The 11,928-nt window shown below is 38.8% G+C and overlaps 1 protein-coding gene across 5 annotated transcripts in view; it reads right to left on the bottom strand.

Moving 5' to 3' along the window:
* Positions 1 to 27: 27 nt before the first annotated feature.
* MTFR1 (mitochondrial fission regulator 1) overlaps positions 28 to 11,928 on the bottom strand; it is a 43,431-nt gene continuing 31,530 nt past the window's right edge. For all 5 annotated transcript variants that reach the window (XM_014588578.2, XM_006150435.3, XM_014588580.2 and 2 more), the window contains 4 exons: positions 6,609 to 6,844; positions 3,633 to 3,894; positions 2,927 to 3,095; positions 28 to 1,612 (listed from right to left, as the gene is read on the bottom strand). In XM_014588578.2, the coding sequence (XP_014444064.1) occupies positions 1,544 to 1,612; positions 2,927 to 3,095; positions 3,633 to 3,894; positions 6,609 to 6,844 (736 nt within the window). In that variant the 3' untranslated portion in view covers positions 28 to 1,543. The remainder of the gene's footprint in view (positions 1,613 to 2,926; positions 3,096 to 3,632; positions 3,895 to 6,608; positions 6,845 to 11,928) is intronic.

Raw genomic sequence — 11,928 nt, 5'->3', positions numbered from 1 at the left:
AACAGAAAGATTATGCTATGGTCCAAGGAAAGTAAAAGTTTGCTTTATTTGGTAACTTCCTCATATTGGAGCACTGGCCAGAATTCAATACTGATACAAATATAAATTCCTTAAGAGGTCAAAAAATATATATATCAGGCAAATTTTCTGAATTTCTTTAAGGTCAGAATTTTTAAACCATATAAAACAATTAGAAACAATTTACCACAACATATATAAAATAAGCCACAGTTCAAATTTAGGCTGAATAACCAAACCATGTAAATTATTCCAAATAGTTTTTGTTAATATTTAGAACAATGCACATACTTTCAATAACTTAAAGTGAATATCTATTACTCCCTTTTCTTAATTGTCCCTGGAAGTATAACTATCTTATACTAGATTTAAATAATAAATCCAAATATTTATTCATGGTAGGATTTTCTGGCATTAACTATAACTAAGCTTATCAGAAATAGAAAATCATAACGATTTATCACGCATTTAAAAATGTTCACATGTGTCAAGTCCTTAGAAGCCCTAGGTGACAAAGGCAGTTCTCCACTTTCTACTAATACCTAAGATTTATAATACATAATATACTTCAATGTAACAGCATTCTGACCAATGATAAACAATTTATGCACAATTCATTTGCCTATTCAGTAATGTTTCACTATGTAGTTAATATTTTGGCCAGTATTAAAAAATTTTAAACTCCATTATGTGTGGACATTTCCAGAAATAATAACTTAGCAAGAAGTCATCTTTATGATGTCATTATTAAAACAAAAGAGATGTATTCTTTTATTTCAGATAGGATTTAAGTCACTTCAACACCTGAACACTCCCCATTTTCTTCCTCAGTCCTGGATGGCAGTGAGATGAAAGCAGCTTTCCTGGTCTTCAACTTCCCCTTAATGGGAAACATGGAATTGCGCAGTGATCATCTTCTGGTTCCTACTCAAACCCCAGCTCCAGGAAAGTGTGAGAGAGGATCTCAGACATTATGTTCAAGGCAAGAAGATTCCAACCTCAACATATTCCAACCTCATATTTCACTCCAACAACTTATGTTATACCAGCTGTTCTGTCATCAAATAGTAAATGATCACTGAAAACAAATGAAGATAACAGTACCCTAGTTGCTGTAACTCATTACTAATTTTTACATCAACTGTTTTATATCCAAATATATGCATATAAAACATTTGTACAGATAAATTAGTGTTAAGAATTAAAAATACAGTAACATCAACAAATGTCCTTTCTATGTCCTGAAGTCTATACAACTGTTTTCAAGCCTGGAAACCTGACACCTGGGCTACCCGTTAAAAACATGTCAGAATGCGTATGTTGTGGAGAACTCGAGAACTGACCATCTCATAAAAGCAAAACCAGAGTACTTTCATTATTGCTTAACCCTCTAATTAGGTTAAAAAAGAAACCAAATACTAAAATCAGGTATTTACTAAATAGTGTTGATTTCTACTAGTCAAACTTGGCCCTCACAAACCGATAGCTGAACCAGGTTAGTCTTTCTCCACTTAGTCACTATATATTAGGAGTTTGAAACATTTTCAATTAAAGCCTTCATTTTTCCTGTAGACTTCAGCATGTGTGGTCCAAACTAGAAAAGAAACATATAAAATGCATGCATAAAGATACTGGTTCATGTAACAGTAAGGACAGACTCCCCCATCATGAGTCAGAGGGTAGAAGTCAGAAGAACATATCATGCAGCTAGTAATATTATGAACTAACAGGTTGTTATAAACTCAACTGAATGAATGGCAGAGAGGTAGCCAAACTATTTTCTGGAAGACTATAAGCATCTTAGTTCAAACTTTTGTCCGAGTACACAGAGAACAAATGAAGTTTCCTTTCCAATATCTGAAAGAATTTCAAAGGTGCTAGAATCTCAGAGATACCTGCCTCTCTAGAACACACAGCACATTAACCCCTATGACAGCAACATGACCAACAGGAATGTATGAGTTAGGCTTTGAGAGAAATCCCATCAAGTCTGCTCCATCCCCACCTATGACATGGCAAATAGCCTATGAGGCCCATATCCAGTCTCACTCTCTTCACAAGACTTTCCCAGAGTATCCTGAGAGAAAATAATTGCTTTACTAAGATAAGAGGCATTATTACAATACATTTTTTTTTTTATTTTTAGGTTTTTATCATAGGGTGTGTGTGCTTACCAAAAAGAGACAGATTGAGGGAAAGTGAGAAATCACCCCTCATGGGGGATGGCCATACTGTAATCCCTTCTCCTCCAGTCTCCTCTCGGGATTTGGGGCATAGACATATATGTGCCCAGTGTGATTTTTAAGCTGCTATGTCTGAGACTTTGAACTGGCCATGTGGGAGTCAAGCACCTTAAACACCACACTACCTAATGGCCCCTTATTATAATGAATTTTACTTTGATATGCTTAAATAAAAATCAAACTAGGGGGATAACAGGTGGTGTGGTAGCTAAGGTGTTGGCCGAACATAGTTTGAGTTCTGGACCTGGTGGCTTGCTTTCTTACTTTCCCTCTCTCTCTGGTGAGCACATGTACCTTATAGCAAACTTTAAAAATAATACATAAATAATTTTTAAAAATGTAGCCCTCATGGAAAATACAACATTGGCAACTGCTAAGTTGTAAGATCAGGTCTTACATTTTGCTTTATGTTCTTTTATAAGTTTCAGATTTATAAATTTCCAAATGAACAATTATTATTTTATAGTTTAAAAAAAAAGGATAGGTGCTAAGCAAAGTTGCCATCTGTCGCCCAGCTAGCCACAATCTACTTGTAGGTAGGGACTATATCACGTACACAATCAGTGAATCCTGGACAGAACACAGTTGAATGACTTGTAAAACCTCTGCTCAGCAACTAGGAGATTCTCCCATGTAACAGGAAAGAAACCTGGGCTCACACTCACCAACACTGTCTCGGAGGTGGCCTCTGATTCAGACTTTGGAATTCCTTTTTCAACTTCACCATGGTTATCACTCTGATACCGATATGCAAATTTCTTTTTCAGAGCCTCTGCTATGAGGGCAGCAGGGTCAGTAGTATCCACTGGCTTGGGCTTTACATCTTGTTCTGACCTTAGAGACAGAAACCAAGGGGACAGGATAACATACTGCCATCCCTCAGGGAAGTACTTTGTTGGCTTTTATAAACCCAACAGCACATCTCTAGCATTCAAGGCAGTGGCAAATACTGGTAGCAGTGAGATGGAAACGTGGATTTAACACTCAACCAAAGAACACACAAGATTCCAATAAAGAACCACTTAATGAATCTCTAGAACATCAATTGTTCAGTCAGAGCAATCAGGGGTTCCATCTTCCATGCATAATCACTAACTACCTTTGTGGGTATATAACATACCTGTATTGAGTAAGTGAGCAATCATAATAATGGCATCGCATGAAAGGGGTGATATTTTAAGTTAAATGGGAAAACTAAAATATCACTTAAAAAAATAATTGGTTTACTTTGCTAATCTCTTCACCTACTAGGTACAGGAGACACTGGGGTCCATCCTTTTTGAACTAAAAACTTAACAATTCATGATAGTCATGTTATAAAACAGAATCCTCAAAAAGCCAAAGTGAGATAGAAGGTAAATGCGTCCTCACCTCTTCACTGACCGAAGTTTAACACTGTTCATATCTTTAAGGATCTCTAGCATATTTGGCATGTCGGGTTTCTTTGGATTGTTAACCAAAGTCTTTCCAGCATTGACTTTTTTCTCTCTTCTCTCTTTAATCAGATCAATAGCAGACACACTTTGGTGAAGCCCTGGAAGAGGGGGAGGTGGAGGTGGAGGTGGCAAGGGAGGTGGGGGTGGTGGGGGAGGAGGTGGTGCCGTGGTAACAGATGAAGTAGAATCTGAGTCACCTACAAAAATAATAAAAAAATAAATTTAATCTTGTTAGTAGAAGCAAACAAAATAGCAGGGCTTGCTTTTTTTGTTTTTTAATTGCTAGAGAATGTATGAGCTCACCAAAGAGCACCTCTTCCATGAGGCGTGGTTATGCTGCAACCCTTTTTCCTTCATTTCTCCTTCCTGTCAGGATTTTGGGAACACATACATACACATGTGCCCAGTTTGTTTTTCAAGCTGCCAGGACTGGGATGCAAACCATGGTCAGCCACGTGGGATCTAGCTCCCTCTACCACTGTACTAGGAGGATGGCCCAAAATATCAAATTTTAGAATTACATAAGGACTTTTGTGCCCCTAAAAATAACAGCCCTCAAAAGAACCCAAGGGCCAGGTGTTAGTATAGTGCTAACAACTGGGCCCACATGGGAAAGGTCCTGGGTTCACATCCCAGGCCCTCCCTGATCATGTCAGGCATACATGCAGCTATGATCCAGGCCAGCTAAGACTGAAGGGGGATTAATGTGCAGACCTGTCTGGGCACTTATCTGTGTGTATCTCCCCACTTCTGTGTGTGCCTTATAGAAGAAGCAAATAAACTTAAAAAAAAAAAAAAAAAAAGAATCTCAGTTATGTAAGAAGAAAGGTAGTTTCAGTTACTTCGTAAGTGCCTGAATCTCAGCCACTGTATCTTTTCAATCCCAAACCTGCCAGATGGAAAAATTCCATTTAACAGGGGTGTTTTTGTGCTATCAAGTGTTCAATATGAGTGTGGCAGAGTTTGCAATGACTTTTAGCAAAAGTATAAAGCGGACTATACTGCACAAACACCTGTGTCTTCAATGTAGTTTAACAATTTAGTACTATTAATACTATTTGAAAAAACTTTGATAAACTTGTGATTCATTTTAAGGAAGTTTTTATATTAGATTTATTAAGCACTAAAAGCCTGCATAAACTTGAATATATTTGGAAGGAAGAAAAAGTCTTACATTTCACTTCCAAAACAAGAACTAAATTAAGAATTAAAGAGGTTACAAAATAAGGACCTAAAATTCATTTTTGTAAATAACAGGAAGTTAGAAAATTGTTTACTGAGTGAACCATACTGGGGGAGAAAACAGTATTGATGCAAGCCTGAGTTTTACTCCAAAGATTCAGACTATAAGTAGAACATCTAAACATAAACTCCAAAATTACTTCACTATTTATAGTAGTTGTCCTAGTCTTTCAGGAGAGGGAGGTAAAGCAAAAGAAAAATACAATTTAAAATTAAATTTAAAAAGGGCAAGACCTTAGGTTCTTAAAAAGTTACATGTGTAGGACCAGCAGATGGAGTTGCTGGACTCCCACATAGCTTACCTCAGTTCCAGTCCCAGACCCAGTGGCTTAAAACTCATGCCAGGCACATGTATATGAGTGACCAAAATCCAGAGAGGAGAATGGAGGAGAAGGGATTGCCAGGAGGATGAGGGGGTGTGGGGTGGGAGTGGATTTCTCACTTTCTGTCTCTGTCTCTCTAGCGAGCACAGAGAAGGAAAAAAAAATCTAATTTCTTCATCTACTGGGTATAGGAGACACTGGGGTAGACTCTTTTTAAATTTAAAATTTAACAATTCATGATATTATAAAACAGAATCCTCAAAAAGCCAAAGCAAGAAAGAAGGTAAATGCACCCTCAACTCTTCTGACCAAAGTTTAACACTGTTCATATCTTTAAGGATCTCTAGCATATCTGGCATACCGGGTTTCTTTTTGCTCTAGAGAAAGAAAAAAAAAAAAAAAACTAATAAAGTCACATGCGTAAGCCGAGTTCATTCAAGTAACACCAATTATCTATCCCATATCTGCTCTGCCCAAGGTAGATGAAGTTTTAATGTTGGACTATATTAAACTCCAGAAACAAGCAAAGTGTCTCAGAAGCAGGGGAAATAATTGTCCCTATCCTTTAAACAAAGCTGGTTAATAATGAGTCTAGCCAGGACTCAAGGGCAACAGCTAGCAAAGCACTAGCTACCACAAGCTTAGTGGGCTAGGACTTCAAGGCTATGGCTTCCTTCCACAGTGTGCTAATGTCACACAGATAAGAACATTATTAGACCAGGAGTCAGAAGACCTGGATTCAGTTTCTACTCTGTGTAAGACTAGGACCTTTAGCTGCTGTGTACTAAAGGCACTTAATACACCTTCCACTCTTGCTAAAGGCACTTCATACACCTTCCGCTCTTGCTCTCAGAATAACCTGGTAACATAAGCACTACTAACTCCATTTTAGAGCAGGAAAGGGAAGTTAAAGGTCCAGCTGTCTCAGGACATAGCACTCAGCTCACATGAAACCCAGGCTTTCACTATTCAGATCCCATGGGATAACTTAGTGTCTATTTGGTTGGTGTCATCATCACAGCCAACAAAATTTTCCAAAGAGATCATTAGGTGGGGTAGAGGTTAAAGCGCTGGACTCCCACATGGCTGACTGCAGTTCAAGTCCAGGCCAAGGAACCACTGAACCAAGTTCAGTGTTCTCTAAGGTATTTCCTCATCACTTCTAATAGCATCAAAACTGCTGGAAACACGATGTGCCACTTAAATTTGACTAGGCACATATATTGGACTCTGCATAAGTGGCACCTGGTCTTCTAACAACCCCAATAGCTGTTACTTATAATTAATAAGCTGTGATCTCATTTCCAGTGTGCTAGGTAAAACTAACAACTGTAGGACTTACAGACCTGCAGTGAGACTTTGCTGTTCTTGTAGGGTCACAATTTTGGCTATCTGAGCTCTGAGGGCAGCGAGTTCATTTTCGAGGGCACAGATCTTTTGCAGCGCTTCCTCGTTTGCCAGTGCTGGGGTCTTTGGCCGAGGTTCTTCATAAAACAAGTTTGGTAAGGGAACTTGCTGGCGTGGGAGGTTCTCAGAGAGCAGAAGGTCATCCTGAAGCGGTAGCCTTGACCTCACCTCTGTCCTGCAAGAAGACATCAAAGCAGCTGTCATAGGCTTCACAAGAGGCCATGAAAAGTCATCACCAATAACTAGAGCTGCAGAGGATAACACTAGAGAACCACTCTGCAGGCTGCTCTTACCTAAACTGCCTCCTCTGAGTGTGCAACAACGAAGTACTTGTTAACCTTATGAAGCTGCATAGCATGTCCAGAATTGTTCCTGGCCGTCACTATGAATCTCTATAACAATATGCACAAACCAGGAAGCAGCACAGATTCCAGCAAAAGGTTTGCTTATTCATGTTTTTAGTTTCAACTAGGAAGAAAAACTTCTATTTAACTGCCAGAGGTTGCATTTGCTCACATGCTCATGACAAAAAGCAACTCCCACATTGGGGCATGGTCATGCCACAATCCCTTCCTTCTCCTTCATTTCTCCTTCCTTTTAGGAGTTTGGGCATGCACACAAAAAGGCCTTGCATGTTTCTCAAGCCACAGAGTCCGTGATTACAGTTGGCCATCTGGCATCCAGTCACATTAACCACCATGCCACAGGCTGGCCCAGAGAAGAAACTTAACACTCTTTAATATGGTAAACCATGGCCAGCAAGGTGGAATAGTGGCTAAGGTGGCTGGATCCCACATGGCCGACTGTGCAGTTCAAGTCCTGGACCCAGCAGCTTGAGAAACATGCTGGGTGCATGTACTTGTGTGCCCAAAATCCTGAGAGAAGAATGGAGGAACTGGTTGCAGCACGACCATCCCCACTTGAGGGGCGAGGGGTGTGCTTGGTTTCTTCTTTTTTTTTTTTTTATAAATTATTATTTAATTTTATTTATTATTGTTATTATTATTTTGTTTGCTATAGTACACATGTATTCACCAGAGAGAGGAAGACAGAAAGAGAAAGAGAATGAGGAAGAAAATGAGAAAGCAAGCCACCAGGTCCGGGACTCAAACCATGGTTGGCCATGTGGGAGTCCAACACCTTAACCACCACACTACGTGCTGGTCCTAGGGTGTACTTTCTAACTTTCCCTCTGTCTCTCTGTCTATACCTGGCAAGTACATGTACCTTAAAAACTAATTAACAAAAACACACTCAGGACATGTGCATGCATGCTCCAAATCCTGACAGGATGGAGAAATGAAAGAGAAGGGATGTGGTGTAGCTACATCTCCTGGGGGGTAAAAGAGAAGGGATGTGGGGGGCCTACATCTCATGGGGGGGGGGGGGAATACTTTTTCCCTGTCTGTCTTTCTCTGTTGAGTACACACACCCTTTAGCAATTAAAAAATAATAATAATTTAAAAGTTTACTCTGGCTCGTTGTTATTACAACAGGTTAATTCTGATTTCTATTCTCTTTACGTGAGAGTTCAAATAAATTGTTAAAGAGCTCTGTATGGGCCAGCAGGTGGCACAGAGGTTAAGGCAGCTGGATCCTATATGGCCAAATATGTGGTTTGAGTTCCGGACTTGGTGACTATAAAACACATCGAGCGAGTGTGCCTGCATGCCCAAAATCCTTAGAGGAGAATGGAGAAGAAGAGATTGTGAAGTGTCCATCCCCTAGGAAGTGCTTTCTCATTCTCTTTCTCTTTGTCTCTCTTTCCAGCAAGCACACAAGCCCTATAGCAAAATAAAAAAGAAACTTCCTCAACTTGATAAATAGAATATATAAAAACCCTATGGAATGGTAAAAGACTGCTTTCCTCTTAAAATAGTGAATAAGGCCAGGATGTCCACCTTCACCAGTCAATCATATTCAACATAAAATACAGCTAATTCTAACCAGTGTACCAGGCAAGAAAAAGAAAAGGTATGCATATCAAAAGGAAGAAATAAAACTTTTCCCTGTTTAGATTACAGGATTATCTGTACAGAAAATCTCAAGGAACCAACAGAAAAACTCCTAGAACTAATAAGTGAGTTAGCAAGGTCACAGGATAAATAGTAAATTTTTTTTAACCAACTGTATCACACTATACTATTGGGTCATTAGGAAAATCATGATGCATTTTTGCATAGAAAAACATAAAAATATGTCATGACTTTCCTGAAAACTCACTATAAATGAGCATGTGGACACCCAAATTAAAAATACAATACTGTTTACATTTGCTCAAAAAAAAAAAAAAAAAAAAACTTAAATTTTTTTTTTTGAGAGGTTTTTGCTATAGGGCGCATGCGCTCGCCAGACAGACAGAGAGACACAGAGAGACAGAAAGCGAGAAATCACCCCCCCAGAGCGGATGGTCACGCCGCAATCCCTTCTCCTCCATTCTCCTCTTGGGATCTTGGGCACGCATGCACATGTGCCCAGTGTGAGTTTTAAGCCACCAGGTCCGGGACATGAACTGTGGTCGACTACATGGGAGTCCAGCGACATAGCCATTACACTAACTGCTGGTTCCCAGGTGTAAATTTTTTTTTAAGAGAGATTTTTTGCTATATGGGGCATGTGCTCACCAGAGAGACAAAAACTGAGAAATCACTCCCTAAGGGGGGATGGTCTTACCACAATCCCTTCTCCTACATTCTTTGCTTGAGATTTTGGGCACACACGCACATGCATCCAGTGTGAGTTTCAAGCCTTTGGGTTAAAGTAAATGATAATCTTCCAACTGAGAAACAAAATTGAAAACTTGCTAGTTTTTTATTTGCTTGGCCCAAAATACTGGGTTGTCAGAGAAGTCATGACGTATTTTTCTATGCAAAGACGTGTCATGACTTTTCTGATTATCCAATGTTGTTTTTTTTTGGAGAGATTTTCGCTATAGGGCACGTGCGCTAACCAGACAGAGAGAGACATTAGAGACAGAAAGCGAGAAATCACTCCCCAGGGGGGATGGTCACGCGCAATTCCTTCTCCTCCATTCCCCCTCTCGGGATCTTGGGCACGCACGCACAAGCGCCCGGCGTGAGTTTTAAGCCACCGGGTCCGGGACGCAAACCGCAGTCGACTACATCAGAGTCCAGTGACATAGCCATTACGCTAACTGCTGGTTCCCTGATTATCCAATGTTTGACCCTGAAGACAACTTTACTTCATTTCTATGAAAACCCGATTCTTACCTCTGCTTCCACAATAACCACTCTACTAACTAGTTCTCCACCTGCCACTCCTCTCCTTTGTTACGGGTGGGGATATTTTTTCTTTTTTAACTCAAATGCCAGCTTCGTTCAGGATACAAATGTTCTTCGTGCTCTATGTATGCTCCATGGACACTCTCATTTTCAATCATTTATCTATTAATACATGTTACAACATGCAAGCCTTCTTTATCAGTGTGTATTCATATAACCTGTTCTAGTCAATGTGAATGTCTCATAAGAAATACAAACATAACATTTACAGACTGGAATACTCCTATGTGCCCCGTACCAAAATAAAAGAACAACAACAACAAAACAGAAACACCAATAAATTGTTTTCCCATATCTTTATAAGTCCCTCCCCATCATCCTTATAACTATCCTATCCAGGAGACCTAGGCATTCTCCTACATCTTTCCTTCCTCAATCCTCTTATGTATTAGTTTTTTATGTCCCTTTAGTTCTCCTACTCTCTCCTGGCTTTGACCTCATTTACTAGTTTCTTAATTTAATCAAGTTCTGATCATTTATTAGTTGATCTGTCTCCTGGTCTGGTTTCCTTCTATTCTTTATATTGTTTACAGGTTAGTTTTACTAAAATACAAGTCTGATCATATTACTATAGTACTTAAAGTTCTTTCTTGGCTCTATATTGCTTTCAGGAAAAAGCTGGAATTTCTTAGTGTCATATGTATGATTTTTAAACCTCCACCTACCCTATGCTCATCTACCTGTTCCCTTTCTCGCCATTCTCTATGTGTTTCCCAAACGTGGCACATTGTTTCCTGACTGCACCTTCAAACAAGTTCTTTACTCTTCCTAGATTCTACCCTTCCATCTGTTTGGCTTCTTCTGACTCCTTATCACTCAGTTCTAGCATTTCCTGCTGTTTACTTTTAAAACCTCTTCCACTCTACAGTGACCTGCTATAATTACTTCCAAAAAGCTCACGAAAAATGTGTATTATGAGAAATGTGCATGAATTTCAAAATTTTTGCACCAAAATAATTACTTTAATTTCATTTTCCATAAACCTTTTTTAAATCTATGAGAGAATGTATTGGGGTGTGTGTGTTGTATATGTGTATATGTGCGTGTGAGAGAGAGAGGAGCATCCTCCACAGAGTCTAGTCAGACTGGAATTCCCGTCCTCTAATCTTCCAGCCCATTGGATCCTGGGCACTGAAACACAGGTCTGGAACATTTCAGGCTTACTGGGACCAGGATTCAAAGTGTGATAGCCATGTAGTAGTATCCAGCTTCTCTTAAGCAATACATTATCCCCTTAATGTAGAGCCAACCCTTGAACGAACTTTTTAGAAGCTCCTTCATACAGCACCAGTAATACTGATTTCCTTTTTTACCTTCTCTATCATATCAAGTATTCCTGAAACACAAGGATTATATTAGGTCATTGAAAAAGTCATGACATATTTTTTTATGCAAAAATGTGTCATGAATTTTCCGATGACCCAATATATCTCTGTAATCTTAATGTTGAATAAGAGTCTTAATATAATAGGATTATGTATCTCTGTAATAATCTAATCTTGATGTCTAATAGGTATATGTTGAATAACTATTACATTGAATGCATGGTCAGTATTCTATTCAGGATCTTTTAAATTAAGGGAGACTTTTCTTTTTTTTTTTTAATAAATACATTGTTTCCTTTGAATCCCAATTCTTAACTCACTATTTTTAGAAAACATTCTCTAGTTTCAAATTTTCTACTATGATCCAGACTGAGTTCTCTGCCTCAGTGAGATATTATAATTACTCCACTTACTGAAACAGTTATGATAGTTCTTTCTGGTCTCTCATATTAGAATGTAAACTTCTAAAAGGCAGGGGATGCTGTATTTCACAAGGAGTTTGGACACTATTATATCTCTAGGAACTTTATAAATACTAGCCAAATCATTTAAGAAGACTGCTTGAAAAAAAAAAAATAAAACAAAAACTAAAAAAACAAAACAACAACAACTGGGTTAGTTATTGGGGATCG

The sequence above is a fragment of the Tupaia chinensis genome, unplaced genomic scaffold, assembly GCF_000334495.1.
Source record: "Tupaia chinensis unplaced genomic scaffold, TupChi_1.0 Scaffold000288_2, whole genome shotgun sequence".
In the NCBI taxonomy this organism is placed as follows: domain Eukaryota; kingdom Metazoa; phylum Chordata; class Mammalia; order Scandentia; family Tupaiidae; genus Tupaia; species Tupaia belangeri.
This window is presented reverse-complemented; position numbering and strand designations above follow the sequence as displayed.